General features: G+C 53.1%; 1 protein-coding gene across 2 annotated transcripts in view; it reads left to right on the top strand.

Annotated features, from left to right (window-relative positions):
• Positions 1 to 17,123, top strand: part of ZZEF1 (zinc finger ZZ-type and EF-hand domain containing 1) — a 103,375-nt gene extending 86,252 nt beyond the window's left edge. For both annotated transcript variants that reach the window (XM_032432021.1, XM_032432022.1), the window contains exons 44-55: positions 237 to 356; positions 1,606 to 1,797; positions 2,486 to 2,586; positions 3,756 to 3,891; positions 3,995 to 4,354; positions 5,747 to 5,890; positions 6,303 to 6,471; positions 6,656 to 6,754; positions 7,141 to 7,306; positions 12,390 to 12,543; positions 13,031 to 13,102; positions 14,761 to 17,123. In XM_032432021.1, the coding sequence (XP_032287912.1) occupies positions 237 to 356; positions 1,606 to 1,797; positions 2,486 to 2,586; positions 3,756 to 3,891; positions 3,995 to 4,354; positions 5,747 to 5,890; positions 6,303 to 6,471; positions 6,656 to 6,754; positions 7,141 to 7,306; positions 12,390 to 12,543; positions 13,031 to 13,102; positions 14,761 to 14,841 (1,794 nt within the window). In that variant the 3' untranslated portion in view covers positions 14,842 to 17,123. The remainder of the gene's footprint in view (positions 1 to 236; positions 357 to 1,605; positions 1,798 to 2,485; positions 2,587 to 3,755; positions 3,892 to 3,994; positions 4,355 to 5,746; positions 5,891 to 6,302; positions 6,472 to 6,655; positions 6,755 to 7,140; positions 7,307 to 12,389; positions 12,544 to 13,030; positions 13,103 to 14,760) is intronic.
• The last annotated feature ends 4,225 nt before the right edge of the window (positions 17,124 to 21,348 follow it).

The raw sequence follows: 21,348 nt of genomic DNA, 5'->3' as shown, positions 1-21,348 counted from the left end.
GAGTCACACAGGGAGTGTCCTGGGCTCCAGAAATGCTTGCCGAGGGCTGAATCAGACATGGAGTGGACAGACTCAGGTTGGGGCTGAGGTTTGTAGTGTCATCCTTCTTGCAACTCTAGAATTTCCCCACACAGTGACCTTGGGCCACAAGCCTAGACTGGGCTGAAAGAACCTTGCTTCTCTCCCCGTGGATTTCCCTCGAGGCAGCTGCAGGTCATTTCCCTTTTATTTGGCAGGCTCACGGTTTTGAAGAGACTCATGCGACCTTCCTTCAGACTGATTTGCTGAAGCTGCTGGTGAAAAAGTGCAGCAAAGGGACCGGTTTTAGTAAAACGTGGCTCCTCCGGGACCTGGAGGTAAGACGTGTGCCACCTGCTGCGGGCTTCCCGCGCAGGAGTGAGACCCGTGGGTTAGCCGTACCGCCTCTGGCCCGGGCACGCTCATTCTGTGCATCCGTTGGAACCGTGTCTCAGATTGGTGTCCCCTGTTGGAAACAGGGATTATGACACCTGTTCTTCCTGTCTCGGAGAGAATGAATTTGATGTTTGTTCGGAGAACACTGGAGGAGAAGTATTTTATGGAAACACGTGGCTGACCATTACGTCACAGCCATAAAGTGTGTCTGTGAATTATTATTTCCCTTAAAGTTCCTTCGAGCTAAAATCTGCTTATATATAAACATAATGTGTTTATTCTATGTAGGATTTTAGTTGATAGTTTTCATCTTATCACAGTTTCCTCTGGGCCTCAGATTGGTCTTGGTGGAATTGCTCTGGTCTCTGAGTGTGCCAGCCTCTGGTCCAGGAAAGGCTGCCGCTGTGCGGGGGGAGGTCAGCCAGCCTTGCTCCGGCACCCAGAGGCCTGAGCTCGAGGAGCCCGCTGTCCAGCACCACAGGAGGGGTTGGTTCGGTTTCAGGAAGCGGTGCTGAAGTATAGCAATGGAAAACCTGGAGAGCATCTGGGCTCTCGTTCTGAGGAAAAACTAATAAATTTTAAATTAGATTTGCAGAAAATGTGAAATATAGAAAAGAAAGAAAAACTTCAAATTCCGCCCCACAGACACGGCCACTGTTAGTATTTTCTGTACTGCCTTATTCCAGTCGTTTCCGCCTGCGTCCCTGTCGCGTGTGTAGATGCAGATGGTATAGTGTGTGACCCTCAGACGCAGTGGGGGAGTGCGGTGGCCGCTTCCCCGAGTCACTAGGTGGTTTTCATGACCCCGGTCGTAACGGCTGCAAATGACACACGAAGGTGGATCTCAGCTTCATTGACTGTAACATGCTTTACGTTATTCCTAAAAGGAGAGTTACTGGCTGGGTCAAAGGCAGTAGACGGTACAGCTCTTTACATCTCGCCAAAGCACGTTCTCAAAGTGATCCCAACTTACGTTGTCAGCCGCAGAGGTCCCTCGGTTTTAGTTAGCATGTCTTTGATGATAGCTAAATTGAACATGTTTTCATGTGTTTTCTTTTGTTACTAATTTTACATTCTCTTTGTGAATCCTTACATCTTTTAAAAAGGTCAAATATTTTCTACCATTTAAGGGTTAGAGATCTCACCCACTGAGCCCCCACACCCCTGCCCTGCATGGTCTTCTGTCTGTAGATCCTGTCCATCATGCTGTACTCCTCAAAGAAGGAGATTCACACCTTGGCCGAGCACACAGCCCTGGAGCAAGACGAGCGAGGGGACCAAGAGGAGGAGGTGGAAGGCACTGTGAGCAGCCCTGCTGAGCCGGAGCAGAAGAAGCTGGATCCCCTGGAAAGCCTGGATGAGCCCACCAGAATATGTTTCTTGGTGAGTTCCGGGGCCGTGGTGAATCTGAGGGATGGGTTCTCTTTGGCTTGCACCGTGTTTTTGCCTTCATGCAAAAATGCCTCAGTCTGACGTGCCGAGAAGTCGCTTCCTGAAGACTCAGTCTGAATTGTGCAGAATTGATCCAGAAGAACGGAAAAATCTTTACACCAGTCATTTTTAAGCTTTTTGGGCCTAAAAGCTTTAGATCATCTCCCCATGACATAAGCACATGCAGTTTTGCTCATAATTTGCAGCCCTTCGATGCATGGTGTCCCCTCGTGGTTTCTTACGTTCCCTGGGGATACACTCTTCCTCAAATGGTGACTGCAGGAAGAATAGCCAGAGAGTATGGGGCAGGGATCAGAAAAGCAAGCACATCTCTGGACCGAGGTGCCAGTTGTCGGAGTTGAGTGTGTGGCAGCTCCAGGGAATCCGGCGGAGGGCACCGTGGTGGGTAGTACCTGTTGACTGTTAGCGTTGCATGCAGTGGTCTGCTATTTCCGTGCTTTATGTTTTCTGTGAATTTATAATCCCAGAGCAGATTCTGCAGTCCATGTTTTAGAGTTTATAATTTTATTTGCTCTCAGTGACCACACGATACTCAGAAATTACAACCTGTGGTGACTTTAGAAAATAATTGTTGTATCCCTTGAGTTCGTCTCTCTTGTGCTTCCTCCATGGCCTGCAGATGGCGCACGATGCGCTCAATGCCCCTCTGCACATCCTCCGGGCCATATACGAGTTGCAGATGAAAAGGACCGATTCTTTCTTCCTGGAGGTTCAGAAGAGGTGAGGACCCTGAGATGCAGCTGACGTGCAGCGAGTGGGAGAGCAAGGGAGGGCAGGGCCATGATTGCCTCCTGCCAGCAAGCTCGGGGTAAAAACTCCTGTGAGGCCGACTCGTGGACCTGGTTGTCAGTTCTTCACGCAGCGCTGTGAAAGCCGACCGCGCCGCACGGCCTGAGTCCTCTTGAGCTGTGCTGTGTGTCCCTCTGGGTGCAGACGTTGGGGCAGATGCCAAGGTCTCTCCCATTCGTCGTCCTGGGGCAGACAGTGCCAAGCAGGGCCTTCTGGTCAGAGTGTTGTTTGCACATTATCTTCATGGATTTCCCCAAGGGTTACCATAAAGTTAATAATACTCCCTTTCTCTTGGCCAGGAAGTTCAGCCTGGTTGTTGGGCCCAGCTCCCAAATGTGTGTGGAACTTTACCTGTCGCAGCTAATCTCCCCCTCTGTCTGTCATATCCTAGTTTTGACTTCTTATTCTAACTTACATTCAGTTCCAATTTAATTTTTCTTTTATGTTTTTATCTTCTGTTTCTGTTTTCCTGTATTTCTTATATGTTGCCTCAAATCCTTTGTGAAATGAATCAGGGCACAGTCTAAGCTGCTGTAACTAAGAAACCCAGAAATATCGGGTCAAGGAAGATAGAATTTGTTTTTTCTCTCGTGGCAGTCCAGGGTGGGTGGGCAGCTCTGCTCTGTGAATGACCCTGTATCCCCAAGGGTATTGTTCTCCTGCGTGGTGTCACGTGGCTCCCCCGTACCCACCTGTGCTCCAGCCCAGAGAGGGGGCAGGTAGAGAGAGGAGGGTGTCCTCAACCCAGCTGCCTCCCGTGGGCGAGGACCTAGTTGCATCACCCCGTCTAGCTGAAGAGGGGCTGGGCACCCTGTTGCCAGCTGGGTGCTTGTGTACCTTGCTAAAGCTTCTGGGAACTTTGTTTCTGAGATCCCGACGGACAGTTTGCATCCTCCGCCACCAGGGGGTCTGTGCACGTCTGTGTGCACGAGTAAATAAATGAGTGCTGTGAGTCTAGATTGCAGAATATGGGGGGCGATAATGTCATTGCAGAGTAACAGGACAGTAACTCGGATCGGTATTTCTGACAAGTTTCACTGCAGGCTGAACTCTTAGCTTTCTGTGATGTATGTACCCAGCCTTGTGCCTCTTCTCCCCAGGTTTGATGGGGATGAGCTCACCACGGATGAAAGGATTCGGACCCTGGCTCAGAGGTGGCAGCCCAGTAGGAGTCTGAGACTAGAGGAGCAGAGTGCCAAAGCCGTGGACACAGACATGATTATCTTACCGTGTTTGGTATGTTGCTTCCACCTCGGACACGAAATGTCTGCCCCTGGCCCCCAGCCCCCACCCAGTGGTGAGGGGGCAGGCCGCGGTAACGGTGGTCTTGGGTTTGCAGTCCCGGCCTGCACGCTGTGACCAGGCCACGGCTGAGTCGAACCCTGTGACCCAGAAGCTCATCGCCAGCACAGAGAGTGAACTGCAGCAGAGCTACGCCAAGCAGCGGCGTAGCAAGAGCGCCGCCCTCCTGCACAAGGAGCTGAACTGCAAGAGCAAGAGGGCTGTCCGAGAGTACCTGTTCCGCGTGAACGAGGCCACGGCCGTCCTGTACGCCCGCCATGTGCTGGCCTCCTTGCTCGCCGAGTGGCCTGGCCACGTGCCAGTGAGTGAGGACACCCTGGAGCTCAGTGGCCCGGCCCACATGACCTACATTTTGGACATGTTCATGCAGCTGGAAGAAAAGCACCAGTGGGAGAAGGTGATTGTTGGGCAGGCCAGGCTGGGCACTCGCCCCCTTTGTTCCTCGCCCCCCCCCCATGTTTGAACCTGCTTCCTCTGGTGCGGGCCTCCCCGGCGGGAGGCCACCTGCGTGGGCGTGCGGCTCCACGACAGCTGTGGGTGCAGCAGCGGCCGGGTGGGGGCACAGCTGGGCGCTCTCAGGTCCTGGCCTGGAGCGGAGCTCCCAGCCTAGGGCAGACTTGGTGCGCGGAGGGTACCTGACCGCGCGATCCCACGGAGCCTGACTCTGCGCTTGTCCTAGCCTGTCTCTTCTCGTCCAGTGCCCAGCCCAGGGGACGTGGTGAATTACGGCTGATGGCCTGTCCCCGTGGCACAGGAGCCTCCCAGGTGTTTGGGGGCACTTGCACCTGTTCCACTGTAACCGGGGAGAGTTCCGTCTTGAGGAAGTGCAGTCCGAGGCCCCGGCCTCTGGAAGGCAGGTTTGAGGTCTGCAGCTTAACCCCATGGTCCGGTTCTGAGTTTCCAGGCCTCTGGTTCTGTTCTTAAGTCAAATCTTCCACGTCGTCTTTGAGAGCAGGGCCGGGGTAGCGATTCCCAGGGTGAACGCACCCAGAGGAGCCGCACAGCAGAACACGGCCTGGTCTGGGCCGGGGGGAAGCCGTGGACGCCTCCTCCAGCTGAGCTGGGAAGTTTTCTGACCACCTTCCAGCTTCCAAGTGCAAAAATCTTGAGTCACATTTACTGCCGCCGCCTTCACCCCTGTCCCCTTGGCACCCACACACACACGGTGTACCCTCACCGCCCCCATGTGTGCCCTGCGGGGGGATTCCTCCGGAAGTGAGTTTATCTTCTCATCCTTAATTTGCCTGTGTAAGAACACCGCTGGTTGCAGAGACCCCTAGATCTGTCCCCAGCCCCACAGTCTCGGAGGTGTTGGCAGCTTTGCCGTAGCCACTCCTCTCATGGAGGTGCCACAGGGGAGCATGGCCTCCCCCCGTCCTTGCCCCACGGAGCCCCCAGTTCCACACCTCTTTGGCACGTGTCCCCTTGTACGGTCATTGTTTCTCTGTGCGTCCCTCCTCTGCTTGGCTCAGGACTCTGCAGGGCCCGGGACCACCTCTGATTGGTTCTCTTGGCTTTCTCAGAGCTCCCAGAAGTGGTGTTTTCAGGAAGGACTGAGGCGGAGGCGTCCTGGTCCACAGCAGGGCCCCCTCCCCGCCGCGGGAGGCGTCCCAGTCCACAGCAAGCACCCCGCCCACCCCCATGGGAGGTGGCTGGAAGAGTTGGCTTCAGGGGTGGGGCCAGGGGCCAGAGTGAAGCCAGCCCCTTTGGATGGGCCTTGGGTTGAAACGGACACGTCCTTTTTCCTGCCCCTGGTGGCTCTGACGCTCTCTGCCTCACATCCTGCCAGATCCTGCGGAAGGTGCTCCAGGGCTGCCGAGGGAGCATGCTGGGGACCATGGCCCTGGCTGCCTGCCAGTTCATGGAGGAGCCCGGGATGGAGGTGCAAGTCAGGGAGTCGAAACACCCATATAACAATAACACTAACTTTGAGGTACGTCCAGGGCACGTGGCTGGCAGGACCTACGAGAGCTGCTGAGAATCTCATCCCCTCTGGGCAGTCCTCCCTCTGTGTCCCCAAAGCCAGGGAGTCTCCACAGCCCAGTCTTCTGACCTTGTCTTAATAGGAAACAGTGGGCCCCTGGGCCTGGGGGGAGGCATTCACTTCTCCTGCAACAAGGTCCTTTCAGGGAACCCTTGGCATCTTCGACACTGAGTCTGCGTGCGGGCCTGGGTTCAGCCCTGGCTGCACTGTCTCCTGATGATGTGGCCACACCGTGGAGACCCCTGCCCTTTGTCTCAGTACCCAGGCGCGTGCTCCCCATCCTCCTTGTCTTAGGGTCGCAGGGCGTGGCCCGAGACAAGCCCTGGGGAATGACAGACGTGTCCTTGTGTCCCCTCCCCAGGATAAAGTCCACATACCGGGTGCAGTCTACCTCTCCATCAAATTCGACTCGCAGTGCAGTACAGAGGAGGGCTGTGATGAGCTGGCCATGTCCAGCAGTGGTGACTTCCAGCAGGACCGACACACTTTCAGTGGGTCCCAGCAGAAATGGAAGGATTTTGAGCTCCCAGGTAGTAAATACATCCTCAGTCATCTAGACACTTCACATCGAGTATTTAAGTTCAGTACTGAGAAGAGGGATGTTGTGGGGGGGGGGCATCACCCCGGGTTTAGCCTTTTTCATCAGGAGCCTGTCACTTGCCGTTCCCCGTTGCTGCGGTGTCCTGAGCTGTTTCTGATTCTTGTGTGACCCAGGAGATACTCTGTACTACCGCTTCACCTCTGACATGAGCAACACGGAGTGGGGTTACAAATTCACTGTGACGGCGGGACACCTGGGGCGATTCCAGACAGGTGTGTGCGCTACTCTTTCCGTCCGCAGGCTCTTCCGGCCAGGGACCCTCTGTGGACGCAGGGGCCACAGTGTCACCGACGTTTGTTAAAATCGAAGCAGCTGCTTTCCTCGGAGACTTCCACATGTCACTCTGAATGTGCTGTGGCAGCTAGTGGTCAGCGTGAGTGGACAGAGGAGGGGCCGCCCGCGGGGCCACAGAAGACACTTCTCTTAGAATTCACAGGGCTTGTTGCAAAAAGGAGAAACTGAAAATGTTATCCTATGTTGCTCTTACCAAAGGCATAATTTTAGGCAAAATTTAAATGATCATAGTTGTTTTATTCTATTTATTGAAACTCAAGCAGTTCATGTTTCTAAATCTCTGTGTTCTGTGGGTGTGGGCCAGGGTTCGAGATTTTGAAGCAGATGTTGTCAGAAGAAAGAGTTGTGCCACACCTCCCGCTGGCCAAAATTTGGGAGTGGCTGGTGGGTGTGGCTTGTCGCCAGACTGGCCACCAGCGATTAAAAGCCATCCACCTGCTTCTGAGGATCGTCCGATGCTGCACCCACAGGTGAGCTGCCCTCCGTGGGTCCTTTGCGGGGCGTTTGGACTGTGAGGACCCCCTCCCACTCTGTGGCTTGTCATTTCTCTTTCAGGGGTGTCTGATGGAAAGAAGCTTCTGATTTTAAGATCTTACAGTTCATCGAGCATTTTTGTTTTTTGGTTTTTTTTAGTGGTAGTACTTTTATTGTCCTGTTTAGGAGATGTTTGCCGTACTCCGTCTTGGGGTTGTGACGATATTTCCTGTGTTCTCCAAGCTTGTTTCTTCTGTCACATCTAGCTTATGTTCCACATGGAATGACTACTGTGCGTGATGCGAAGTGTTGAGTCAGGGTTGGTTATTCGAACTTGAGTCTCCCCCTGACCCCATAGACCAGCTTTTCCCTCCCCTCACTCCAGCGCCACCCTTGTCACCAGGAAGGGTCCATGTACGCATACATCTGTGTCTGCTCTCTTCCATCCCTTGGTCTTCTCGGTTCACTGTGTTCAGTGTTGTAGCTTTAGGACAAATGTACGTATCTCGGTGTATAAACCCGTTGTTCTTCCTCTTCGAGGATGTCCTGGATTATCCAGCCCTGCATATCCCATACATCTTAGAATTGGTTGCTTCCTTTCTCTTGTTTTTCCCGCTTTAGTGAGGTGTCACTGAAAAAATTGTAGTATATTTAAAGCGTAGAAGGTGATGATGTCATGTATGTCCACGTGGTGAAAGCGTTCCCTGTCGGGTTAGTTAACGCACGCAGCACCTCACGTGGTTACCTCTGCTGTGTGTGACAACACTGACGGTGTCCTCTCTTGCTGAAACTGGCTTTTCAGGAAATTTCTGTTTCCTGAAAAGGATGCAGCGCTATATACCATTATCTCCTGTTGTCGCCATGATGTATATTAGATCCTCAGACCTTATTCACCTCACAGCTGGAGGGTTTGTTCCTTTGACCGGCCTCTCCCCGTCTCCCTCACCCCCAGCCCCTGGCAACTACCTTTCTGTTCTCTGTGTCTACGAGTTTGTTCGGTTTGTGTGGGTTTCCACGTAGAATTGAGATCGCCCAGGGTTTGTCTTTCTCAGGCTTATTCTACTCCAGGCCCGTCCGTGTTGCAAACAGCCATGCTCTCGTGGCTGAAGAATACTCCGTTGTGTGCCCAGCACCACATTGGCTGTATCCGCTCTTCCATCAGCAGACACTCTTGTTTATTTCCAGCCTTGGCCGTTGTGAACATTTGAGTGCAGGTATCTTTTGGAGGTAATGATTCGTGTGCTTTTGCTATAAACCCAGTAGTGCGAATCCTGGATCATACAGTAGTTGTGGTTTTAATTACTCGGGGAACCTCCATCTTGGTCTCCACAGTGGCCGCACCCGTGTGCGTTCTCACCAGCAGTGCGTCCTCGCCAACACCTGTCGTCTCCTGTCTTTTCGATGATAGCCATCCCCACACATGCGAGGCCGTATCTCGTTGTGGCTTTGATTTGCATTTCCCTGATGATGAGTGATACAAGCCCCTGTCTTTTCACGTGTCTCTTGGCCTTCTGCATGTCTTCTTTGGGAAAGCGTCCGTTCAGGTCCTTTGATTATATTTTAATTGGGTTATTCGGGTTCTTTTGAAATCGAGTTAAATGAGTTCCTTGTATATTTTGGATGTTAACCCCTTATTGGGTATGTGGTTTAAAAATATCTTCTCCCATTCCATAGATGCCTTTTCATTTGTTGATGGTCTCCTTTGCTGCGCAGAAGCTTTTTAGTTTGATGTAGTCCCATGTCTCTTTGCTTTTGTGTCAAATTCAAAAAATCGTTGCCAAGACCAATGTCAAGGAGCTTAGCCCTTATGTTTTCTTGTGGGAGTTTTGCAGTTGGAGGTCTCTCATTCAAATCTTTAATCTATTTTGACTTGATTTTGTGCGTGATGTGAGGGAGGGAGCCAGTTTCATGCTGTTGTATGTGGTTATCCAGTTTTTCCATCACATGTGTTGAGGAGACTGTCCTTTCCGCATTGCATATTCTTGGCACCTTTGTCAGAATTAATTGGCTGTATATGCATGGGTTTCCTTCTGGGCTCTCTGTCCTGTTCATCAGTCTTTATGCCTGTTTCTGTTCCAGTACCGTACTGTTTGGATTACTGTAGCTCTGTATCATGGTTTAAAATCGGGATGTGTGAGGCTCCAGGTTTGTTCTTAAGATTGATTTGGTTATTCAGGGTCTTCTGTAGTTCCACATGAATTTTAGGGTGGTTTTTCCTATTTCTGTGAAAATGCCGCTGGGATTTGGATAGGTGCTACATGGACTGTGTATATTGCTTTGGGCAGCATGAACATTTTAACCGTATTCTTCAGGCCTTGAACATGGATCATCCTTTACACTTGTGTTTTCTCCAGTTTCTTTCAGCGTTCGACAGTTTTCAGTGTACAGACTGTTTACCTCCTTTGCAAAAATTTATTTCTAAGTATTTTATTCTTTTTTATCCCATTGTAAATGGGTTTGTTTCCTTAATTTCTCCTTCTGATAGTTCGTTGTTAGTGCGTAGAAATGCAGCTGATTTTCTGTATTGATTTTGTGCCCTGTGACTTTACTGAATTTATTAGTTCTGATGTTTCTTCTGTGGAGTCTGGTGTTTTCTGTGTAGGATGCCATCTGCACACAGACGATTCTACATCTTCTTTTCTAGTGTAGATGCCTTTTGTTTCTGTTTCCTGCCTAACTGCTCTGGCCAGAATTTCCGGTACCTCATAGTTCCTACTCCACGTGTTTGTTTCTGTCCACGCACATGTGCACACGCCTCCTCTCACCTGATGGGGTTTTGACTCTTGACAACACTGAACCCCGTAACCCACAATTGTTAAATATTGGCTCCTCTCTACAGTCCTCCACTGCTCAGGTCTGAGTCACGTCTTACAGGTTTCTGTGTAGACGGCCTGCACAACGTTCCGTTAGATTTATCTCTAGGAAGTTAATGGGTTTGATGCTATTGTAATTGGTGTTTTAGAATTCTTATTTGTAATTGTTTCTGCTCATATGTAATTAGTTTTTGTGTATTTCCTTTGTATGCAACGACCATGCTCTATTTGTTAACTTTAAGAGAGCGTGTATAGATTATTCAGAGCACAGTCATGTTATCTACAAATAACTGGTTTTAGTTCTTCCTCTCTGTCCTTAGAAGCTTTTTTTTTTTTTTTTTGTCTTTTTGCCTTTTTGCACTAGCCAGGACCTCCCATAGGGTATTGAGTAGAAGTGGGGATTAAAGATATATTGCCTCGTTCCTCATCTTGGAGGGCAGGTGTTGGCAACTCTACCCCACGCATCGTCCACACACTCAGACCCCTGCCTGTCAGGGGTTCAGTGTCCCTCTCTAGCATTTCTTTTTTTAAGAGAGAGAGAGAGAGCGTGTGAGTGGGGGGCGGGGGGCGGTGCAGAGAGAGAGTCTCAAGCAGGCTCCACACCCAGTGCAGAGCCTGACAGGGGGCTCGCTCTCACAACCCCAAGATCATGCCCTGAGCCAAAATCAAGAGTCAGATGCTTACCTGGCTGAGCCACCCAGGTGCCCCCGACCCCAGCATTTTTAAGGCACACAGACACAAGGTGCCAGTCAGAGTGGAGTGATACCGAAGTAGCAGGGCATCTTCTGGTGTAATACGGAGCTGTAATTTTACAATGAAGGGCTCTCCGAGTCAGGGAGTGCAGCCCGTCTGTATGCAGGCAGCAGAGGGAGGGGTAAGCGGACTGTGATTGCTGTTTCCCCTTTGTCCTGGTGTGAGGAAAGGTCCCTTAGCCCGTAGGGGCTCAGTTCTGTTCTTTTGAGAGCAGGTTGCGGTGAGAACCGTCTGGTTGAGTGATGGGTTTGAAACCGTCTTCAGACGGCTGGGCCCTTCCTGGCCGCGTTGTGGATGTGCTTCTGCAGTGTGCTGACCTTCCTCAGGCCCGGGGCAAGACTGGGTGGGCAGAGGGGAAAGGCAGCCCCAGGGGAGGGAGGGTGGGCAGACGTGGTATGAGCCACGCAGGTGCATTGACCTCACTCCCTGAGCGCTTTCCTGGAAGCTCCGCTGTAGAGCTGTCTCTTTAAATCAAACCAAGTTTTCCCCTTGCTTTACTTTAGGAAGGCTCACTGCTCTGGGAGAAAGTGATTGGCTCCAAGAGTAAATGTACAGAATACTTTTTAAAGTCATACATTAAAGAGAAAAGGCAAAATTTAAGATTATAAATCATAAAGTCATGTAGTGAGGCCCAGAATATTATTTGCTTCATAACTTTTCTCCTCTGAAGGATGTTGAAGTGGAATGAAAAGTACTTCCTCCCTCTGAGTCAAAAATGTCAACGAGTCTCTCCCCAGAGGCCCACGGAATTGCAAAGGGTTCTGGCCCGAGCACCCTCATTAGCATATTTCTTATGTTTTATGAGCCTAAGATTGTAATATTGGTCATCACCGTCTTTTAAATCTTTTCTTGTTCTCTGATTGTTGAAGCAACGAGCGTTGCAGAAAATCTAGGAAACTTGGGCGCCTGGGTGGCTCCGTCAGTGACGCGTCTGCCTTCGGCTCAGGTCGTGATCCCGGGGTCCTGGGATCGAGTCCCGCATCGGGCTCCCTGCTCAGCGGGGAGCCTGCTTCTCCCTCTGCCTGCTGCTCCCCCTGCTCATGCATGCACACTCTCTCTCTTTCTCTCTGCCTCTCAAATAGATAAATAAAATATTAAAAAAAAAAAAAAAAGAAATCTAGGAAACTGACAGGGACAACCACGGATAACATTTTTTGTGTATTTGTTCACTGTTGTTTTTGACGTGGTCACACGATACTGTATGTGCAGTTGTGTTTTATTTTGTATGTGCAGTTTTATTGTTGCTTTTTTCCACGTAACATCCATCTCGAGATTCTTCCGCTGCCGTTGGCAGTTCGTCGTAGCACCCATTTTAAAGAGGTGCGGTTGATTTACGACTGTGCTCCAGGGTGTCCCGCTTCCTTGGAGTCCTGTTTTGAAGTTTGGGTTCTGCCCCTTTCCCTGTTTGCTGCTGGTGAATATTTTTGGGGAGGGTAATGACTTTACTAGTTGTCGGGGGAGTCCGTCAGCTGGCGTCTGTCTCACGTCTGACCCCCGCCCCCCGCCCCCGCAGTGACCTCTGTGACCTTGCGCTGCTGAAGCCGCTGTGGCAGCTCTTCACCCACATGGAGTACAGCCTGTTTGAGGACGTGACGCAGCCTGGCATCCTCCTCCCCCTGCACCGCGCCCTCACCGAGCTCTTCTTCGTCACCGAGAACCGTGCCCAGGTGAGGGTCCTGCCAGGGCTTCCTCTGCTGCCCCGGTGGGGGATGGGGGTGTGCGTGGCCTGATGTCCCAGGTCCTCACCTCTGCCTGACCCCCGGGAAGACTGTTTATTTTGTCAGGCCTAAAGCCAAAGGGGGAAGAACTGCTTTCAGTTAGTCCTTAATAGTAGTGAATTCTGGAAGATGAAATGGTCAGGTTCTTGTTCCTCCTATTTTTTCCTCCCATGAGCACAGTAGGCCCATTGAATGTGAGAGATGAAAGGCCTTTCAAAATTCCTGAGCTTACCCCCTCATTTTCTACATGAGGAGACTGACCCTGTGGGTGAGTCAGGGCGGAGCCCCCCTGGAACCAGGCACCGGGCTACCCCCGGTCCAGCCCCGTCCACAGCGCCCGAGGGAGGTGGTGCCATGAGGTGCCCAGCAGAACGAGACTTTTGTGGTTGCGGGTGGGTGTTGGTCCGGTGATGCTGCGTCTCTGCTCTCCCCCCAGGAGCTCGGCCTGCTGCGGGACTACCTGCTGGCCTTAACCACTGACGACCACCTTCTCCGCTGCGTGGCGCAGGTACCGTCTCCCTGTCCGAGCTGGCCGTCCCCATCCCCGCGGCCCCCCGGGTCGACATGGAGCTCTGTCCCACCCCAGTCGCTTCCCTGTGCTGTCCGAGAGCCATTGAGCCCATTTATCAGTGTCATTCACGTTAGACCATGGGCTCGGAAGATGCCAGCAAGAATTTGTGTCTTTGAAACCAAACCAACTAATGCCTTAAATCGACAGTTTGGCTGAAGTTTCCGTACACTTAGGTTTCAGATAATTTTGGATGTAACTTTTTTCCCTGATAGGAGAGCTGCTGACAGTTTGGTCCCAGGATCCCTTTACACTTCTAGATTATTGACGATCCCCAAAAGCTTATGTTGACGTGTTGTACATATTGATATACGCCATTAGAAATTAAATGAGGTTTTAAATTTAGAAATTGAAACAAAAAATTTTAACACTTATCAGTTCGTTTTAAGAAATAATAAACTCATGCCATGTTAATATGAATCACACATTCTGTGAAACACAGCTGTATTTTTCAAATACAGTGGTTCTCGAGGAGGACGGTGGTCGTTCGTGTCTACCCTGGCGGGAGGCCTCGGGCCGACACCCCAGCGGCCGTGGTCATCCTGGCTCACAGGCACCTCTGGGAGACTCCGCTGGGTGCGCAGGAGCGTGAAGGCAGGAGAAGACAGTATAATATCTTAGTATCCTGCAATAGTGTTTTTCACCGTGCAGAGCCCCTGAAAGGGTCTCAGGAACCCCAGGCCCAGACCACACATTGAGAGCCTTAGGCTCACAGACCCCTTGAATATCCTGGCACTTGTGGTCCAACCCTCCAGTGGGCAGATGGGGACGCTGAGCTCAGACACGGGGGAGCTTTGCCCAGGGTCACGTGGGAGTAGGCATCTATTCCTGGCGAGTCTGCTCAGTGAACACAGGGTCCTCTCGCAGGGAAGACGCGGGAATCCCCCATCAACTGAGAGGTGTTTGTGTGCATTCTCTGGAGACCTGTAGGCAGAGTAGAAACTCCCTCCCTTCTAACAGGTCCCTGCCCACACTGTCACCGCCACCCTGGTTTCATGACACAGCAAAAATCTGGGATGTGACCATACGGCACCAAGAGCTGCACGTCGTGTGTGCCTGTGGGCTGCTCCCTCTTGCCTGTCCCTGTGGCCCGTCTCCTCGCCCTCATGCTGACCCTCCCACAGCCCGTCCTCTGTGCTGGACCAGTGCTCCGCGTCTTGCTGCGCTGAGCTCGTACGGCAGCCTCAGCCTGGCTCCAGGGCACCCCTTCCCAGCACCCTCCCACCCTGTGGCCCAGCACTGGCTGTTTGTCTCTCCCCTGTGCTCCTCTTTGCTCTTCTCTTTCCCTAAAGAGCTTGCCCAGATGCCCTGTGGACCCTGTCCTCCGGGTCCACTGAGCCCACCAGCATTGCACCTGCCTCTCTCTCGGGGAGTGATAATATTTCTGCCCTATGTTTGCAGCTCTCATGGGGTCTTGGGAGAATCTGTCTCTCACTCTGGGCTGGTACTCCAGGTGAGGGGAACCACAGCTGGCTCATGTCTGTCCCTACTCCCCCCGATGACCCCCAGTGCTCAGCTGAGGGTCTTGTCCGGTTTGCACTTAATGAATGAGCAAATGAATGGTTCGACGTTGGCAGTGACCCTTTCTCCCTCCACAGGCTCTGCAGAACATTGCTGCTATCAGCCTGGCCATCAACTACCCGAACAAGGCAACCCGCCTCTGGAATGTCGAGTGTTAGCCCTTGCTATGGCGTGCATGGAACTGGCCCATCTGTCCACAAGGACTTTAGAGCAGACATCTAAACTCATTCAGGAAAATGCCTGTGGTGTCCGTGCCCGGCTTCCCTTGAGGTCCCACTTCCACCCCAAGTGGAATGCCAAACAGCCATGCCTCCAAGAACTTGCTGCGTCCCAAGCTAGCACCTGCACGCACCACAGCACGTGAGAAAGAGCAGAGCACTACAGAGCTATTCAGGAGGGCAGGTCGTTCAGAGGGTCTGTCCCTGCGGAAGCCACAGCCCAGGAGGAGCTGAAAGGAGCGTCTCTGGAAAGGGTTCTGTCTCCGTGGAGCGGGGCTGCCTGCGCTTAGTCGGCCCAGAGCTGCCCTCTCAGCAGGACCTGCAGCAGCAGCGGCCTGGCCTGGGCGCCCTTCCTTTGCTCTTGCTTCTTGAGACTGGGCAGTCCACACCAAAGCCGGTGAGAGCTCGTCCTGGCCACCTGCTGGCCCCTAGGCATGCACATGGCCGTCCCACAGAAGTCCTCGGGGAGAACAAGAGCCCTTGGTCACAGCCAGTGGGCCGTCCATGTGCACCGCTCCTGCTCTGACTCCCAGCACATCTGCGTTTAGTTGTTTTCACATATTTCAGTTTCCACCTGACGTTTTTAGAACAGAACCACATGACCCCCGCGAGGCTTCAAGGGGTGTCCAATGGAACGGTCATTCGGGGGAGACGCTGTTCGCGTGAAAGCTTCTGTACTTGAAGACTTGAAGTGTTAGATGAGATCTTATTTTAGAAGTAAAAAAAAAAAAACACCAAAAAACAAAGAATATATGATGATTTTATTTCTTCTCTGTGGTCACGGTTACCCGTCGCATCCACCTCTGGGACTCTGCGTGCTTGCTCGGCTGTCATTGGTCTGGCAAGAATGCTGTTTTCCATTCTTTTTGTGGTCGCAGTCTTGCCCTGAAGTGCTGATGATGATTCTCTTTCCAAAGCCATGCTTTGGAGTGTGAGGCTGGGTTGGCCCGTGGGACTCGTCGGCGTGAAGAGCGCCTTGGCAGCTGCCATTTCAGGACGGCATCTGGGCCTGAGCACGTCCCCCCACATGGGGCCCGTGGAAGGCTCCTCGCAGACAGGGCCAAGCTGAGCAGGTCAGCACCGGCATGTGACTGCTGGCTGCAGGGGTCTGGGTTGGAAGGGCCCGAGACTGCAGGTCCCAGGAGGGTCTTCCTGCAGAAGCACTCTTGCCTTCTGGGTGAGGAGGCCGCGGGGCGGCAGCCTCCTGCAGCCCTAGAGCTCAGTTCTCAGTCAAGTCCCCAAGCTGCACGAGGAGCCGTCCTGTGAGGGACCCTTCAAAGGGGACAGGCGGCGGGTCCTGGAACTTGGTGACCTGAGGCCCTGGGCCTGGTCCGGTCCCCCATGGTGTCGGGATGCAAGCAGGCTGCTACTGTGGCTTGGTAGAAACCCGTTCTCATCTTCCGCTCTGCCTGCACCCCCAGAGAAGGCCCCACGTGCGTACCACCCAGAGCCAGGTAGGTCTCGCAGTGCAGAGGGAGGTCACAGAGCAGGTGTTGGGGCCCCGACTCTGACGGGGGTGGGGGGCGGCCTGGAAGACAGACAACACAGTGCACTCAGGCCTTCACCTTGCTGCCATCCACAGCCCTCATGACCCGGACTGACTGACCCAGGCAGGACAGACGGGCAGGGCAGGGTCACGCCTCTGGGGGCCGTCACCACCAACTTTGCTCTCCATCCTCGGGAGGCCGAATTGTAAATAAATGCCAGCCTCGGCCCGCTGCTGTCTGTCCTCGCCCTGGCTGTTCTGGTCTCTCTGCCCACTTTGCACAGAGCGAGCCCAGGTTCTGCTTCACACCCAGCTGCTGCTCTCCCCTGCTCGCCCCACCGGCCCGGTCGCCCTGCATCCCACCCGGTCACCACCAAGGACCCGCCGCCTCCGAGACCAGCCTCCCTTTGATCCTTCTCCGAGGCAGAGTTGCCAGGCAAGAGCTAAAACCGGCGAGAATAAAGGTGTCGTGAAAACACGTGCCTGATCCATAAAGAGATTCTGACCCAAACCCTGTATGTTGTACAGATGGACACTGCTCCTAATGGGAGGGGTGACTTATTTTCATCATCATTTTTAATTTGTTTTCTTACGGGTTTACGATTTTGAATTTTTCTTATTTGTTTGAAAGAAAGAATTTTGATTATATCAAGCTGAGTGAGTTCAGCCTGTAAAAAGGATGTTAAGTTGTGGGTAAAATATGCAAATGAAGAGAAATATATTGTACGAATTCTATATAAAAAAAAGTCCAACTGTGTGTGGGGTTTTTTCCTCCCCTCTCCTCTCCCTTCTCCCCCCCTCCCCTCCTCTCCCCTCTCCTCCAAGCCCAAAGGGATGGAATCACTGGAATCTTGAGGACTCGGGGTTGGCAGGAACCAGAAGTGTCTCAGCTGGCCCGAGCCTGGACTGTAGCCGCGCAGGAAGCCGGCGGCCGAGGTTTATATTCACCCCGCGTCGCTCCCGCACAGCTAGCTGCTGGGAGGTTTGCACCCACACTGGTGACCCCCAGGTCAGCTACCCTGCGCGGCTCACAGGGAGGCAGGGCTCCAGTCACAGGGCCGCCGCTCCTCCTGGCCTGCTTCTGTCCAAATGTGGGGGCTACCGTCTGCCCGTCCTTGGGTCTTGGCTTCCTCCTCCTTCAGTCTTGCTGGCGTCTCTGGTTTGGCACCCACTGCTCGGCTCCCTCTTGGCCTCGTTCCTGGGGCCGAGCGCTGGCTTCTGTGAATTAGACATTTCGGTGGGGGCCGGACTTCATGGACCTTCCAGGCCCATTGCTCCAGCTGGAAGCATCTGACACGTCTTCCTAGAGCCCCCACGCTGCCTTCGAGGAGTCGGGCAGTAGCCGGGACCCAGTGTCGGCCCTCACCATCCCTGAGACCGGAGTGAGGCTCAGCAGAACGGGGTGCCCCTGCGCGGCCCCCATCTTCGCTCTCTCCTTCCTCACCCCGTCGCCTTTGCTCTCAGAAGTCGGTCCAGAGTCCACCTGAGCCCTGCCCTGCGCTGCGGTGGGACGCGGAGAGCCGGAGCAGAGGTGCTGAAGGTCGGTCGTGCTGAAGGTCATCTGCTCACAGCAGCACGGGAGCAAACAGCTGAAGGCCACAGAGGCAAGATGAAGTCGAGCCTTATTAGAACAAAGGGAAACAACCAGCCCCACCCCTTCTGTGATCCAGACCTGGAGGCCGTGACGGGTCAGCTTGTGGTCACACAGGAAGGGGCAGAGCCAGACCAGCTCAGATCCGGGGCCTGGAAGCCGCCACCACAGCACGTACCTGCCTGTTCACTGAGCGTGCGAATTCGTACAGCAGAGCCCCCTGGTTACAAAGCCAGGCTCTCAGAGTGAGGCCGGAGGGAAACGCGGCCCCGTGCACCTGTGGCACGCGGTCACTCACCTGATGGCCCCTTCTTGCCCATTCCCCTTCTCCCCTGCCAACAGATCCCCTTCTTTTGCAGGCTGAGATACTTTAATCTCAGGAAAGGTAGGGCCTTCTGCTGACTCAGGAGGACAGTCACGCTTGATACGTCCCCTCGTTTCTATTTGCTGGATGCTCACTGTCCCAAGACCTGCCCGTTGGTGCCTGTGCCCCCTAGTTCTGCAGAGAACTGAGCTAAAGTCTGCTGGGAGGTTTTGAGGAGGGGGGATCCAGCCCCTGCTTGTTGCCTCTGGCTATGGTGAGAGCAAGAGGCTTGGCACTCCCACGGCTCCCTGGCCTCCAGGGGAAGCACGAGGCCGTTGGAGCAGAGAGATGAGTCTGACTCCATGATCACATCATCTGGACAGTGAATGAGCCCTAGAGCTACCAGCCTCCGGACTGCGTGTGTGTGTGCACGTGTATGTGTGTGCACATGTGTGCGAGCAGGTGTGCCCGAGTAGGTGTGTGCGTGTGCGTGCGTGTGCGTGTGAGAGAGAGAGAGAATATGTTGGGGAGTCTCCTACAGCTAAAAGCCTTACTGACGCAAATGCAAGCAACAATTTGACTCTGAGAGGTTGAGAATGTGGGGTAGATCCGTCTCGTGACGTTCACACGAACAGTGTATGGAAAAGTAAAGACGTGACAATTCCCGGAGTCAGGCGGATCAAGCCACAGACGGCCACAGGTGTTACCAAGGTGCCTCTCCTTTCCAGGGACTCTGGCGTGCTCGCTTGCCTTGTGCTCACGACTTCCCACACTAACCTGGCTTGAAACAGGATCCGTTCCTAGTAACCTTCCACGGGCCCTGGAAAAGGCCTTCTGTGTGGGTACGGAGCGCGTATGTGCGCACAAGCAGGTGGAGCTCTTCAGTTGCAAGTTAAACCCACTCCAAACGAACTTAAAGAGAATTCACTGACAAACTTGAAAAGCCCGAGAGTTGCATCTGGTTCCCCCGCCCCTCACTCCCAGGCTCTGTTTCCCTCTGGGGCATTCGCAGCCGAGGGGGTCAGCCTGACCGCTGCCCACCACACAGTCCCAGGGGAGAAGGCCTCGCTGTCTGCTCATGCGAGTGGTTAGCCGATGTTTGCCAGCCATGACTTTGCTTCATGTTTCAAAAACTTGGGAGACCCGTGAGTTGCCGGTTGTCCTCCCAGATCTGCTGAGCATCGCAGCATCCGTGACGACTGGGCAGAAGCTCTGCCTGGGGGGTCCCCGTGCCCGCTGCGTGAGTCTCAGCTGCCCTTTGGGCAAGATGCCCCAACGTGCCCATCAGCAAGTGTGGAAATTTACCGTACCGAAGTGGAGAGAAACATCCAAAAGCAACGGATTTGAACCCAAAAGGTTAAATAGAAAAGAATGAGTTTAAGACAGGAACTCGGGGCGTAGCATGAGGTAATATAATTCAACACAAAAAACGTCCCCGGACCAGCAGTTTTGTGTGTCAATATTGTCTGTGGGTAAAGACTATAATGTGTAATTAAAAACACATCTTTGCGCCAAATCCCACAAGCAATTACAGGAGGCAGAAATTGCTAGAAGTGAGTGCAGAAGTGGGCAGATCCAGTGGTAATGGGCCGGTGTCTTTCTCGACTCCCAGCAGGCTGTGTGAAAAACACGAGGCCTCCGTGACAGAGCTCCCGTCTGAGACCGGCTGTGGAGGGAGACGGTCCTGGGGCGCGCGTCTGGCGGATTAAGCCACAGACGGCCGCAGGTGTTACCAAGGTGCTCCTCTCCTTCCCAGACACTCTGGCGTGCTCGCTTTCCTCAGGCCCTCAGCCTGCCCCCTGTTCCCGAGGGTCCCTTCTCAGTGGCAAAGCCATGCCGTGCTGATGGCGGCCCTGCGCTCCCTCTGCCCTCAGGCTGCGTGTGGACCGGGGCCTTTTCCCTCCTCCCCACGTCACAGTCAGGCTTGTCAGACGGGAACGGCCGCAGGTGGCTGGCTAGCTCTGGTCATCAGTCAAGGGGCTCCCACCTGGGAGGAAGGGCCTTCCAGGACAAGTGTGCCCTTCAGGATGAGAAAGGGTAGCAACGGCCTTTCCCAGCCCCAGGCCCAAGTCGTCGCTGTCTGCGGTTCTTCCCAGAATGATGGCCGGCGGGAATGCCCAGTTCCTAGAGGGACAGCCTCCACCGACAGGCCGGCCAACCACAGCACAGCCACCCGCCCTCTGTCCAGACAAGACAGGCTCGCAGCAGTTAGCAGCAACCACCCGCTTGTGTGCACATACGCACGCTCCGTACCCAGAGAGGGCCTTCTCCAGGGCCCACGGGAGGTTACTAAGAACGGATCCTATTTCAAGCCATTGGATTGGGTTTGATGGATGTGGCGTCTCTTCCCATATAATCTTTTTGAGGGAACTTGACCCCGTTCCTAGCCCTGCTGGAGGGTTAAGCAAATCACCATCCCTTACAGCCGCACAGGCGATCGGACCAGGAGTGAACATCCGGCCCAAGCTACACACACAGTGGGGTGAGCCCTGGACGTAGGGAGCTCTGTACAAGTGGACTCCTGGTCATGCCGAGCTTGCTTGAGCAGGAAACTACTCTGCGGAGCGAGGGGGTCACAGCCCTAGAGCAGCTCCTGGTGCTTGTGTTTTCCTTTGAAGTCCAGCTATTGGTCCTGCACTTTGTTTCTGGGAGATGCCCCCTTTTTACTTGAGTTAATGCGAATGGCTTTCTTAATATTTTAGGAAGCAGAAATTGGATGGTGGAAATAATTTGAATTTAGATAGTGAGGGTGGCTGTTAGAACACGGTGAACATAAAACTACTGAATTGTGTTTCACTTTTAAATGGTGGGTTTTATGTGATATGAATTATAAAAACATTTAATGCAGAAATTATATGCCATAAAACCAAATGTAACTAAGAAAAGGTTTAGAAATTCTAATCAGAATAAGAGAAGGGAAGGGAACTATCCTAGGTCTTTGGTGAAAACAGAGAATCCAAAATGCAATTGCACACTATTTTGCAGCTAATGACAGTGGAAAATATAAAAATTGTGTGTGGAGAGGGGGTGGTCAAAGTTTTATTCAAGTAAAATCCTAACTCTAAG

Source organism: Phoca vitulina, unplaced genomic scaffold (assembly GCF_004348235.1).
Source record: "Phoca vitulina isolate PV1807 unplaced genomic scaffold, GSC_HSeal_1.0 scaffold47, whole genome shotgun sequence".
NCBI lineage: Eukaryota > Metazoa > Chordata > Mammalia > Carnivora > Phocidae > Phoca > Phoca vitulina.
Note: the sequence above shows the minus strand (reverse complement) of the source record. Positions and strands in the feature narration are given on the sequence as shown.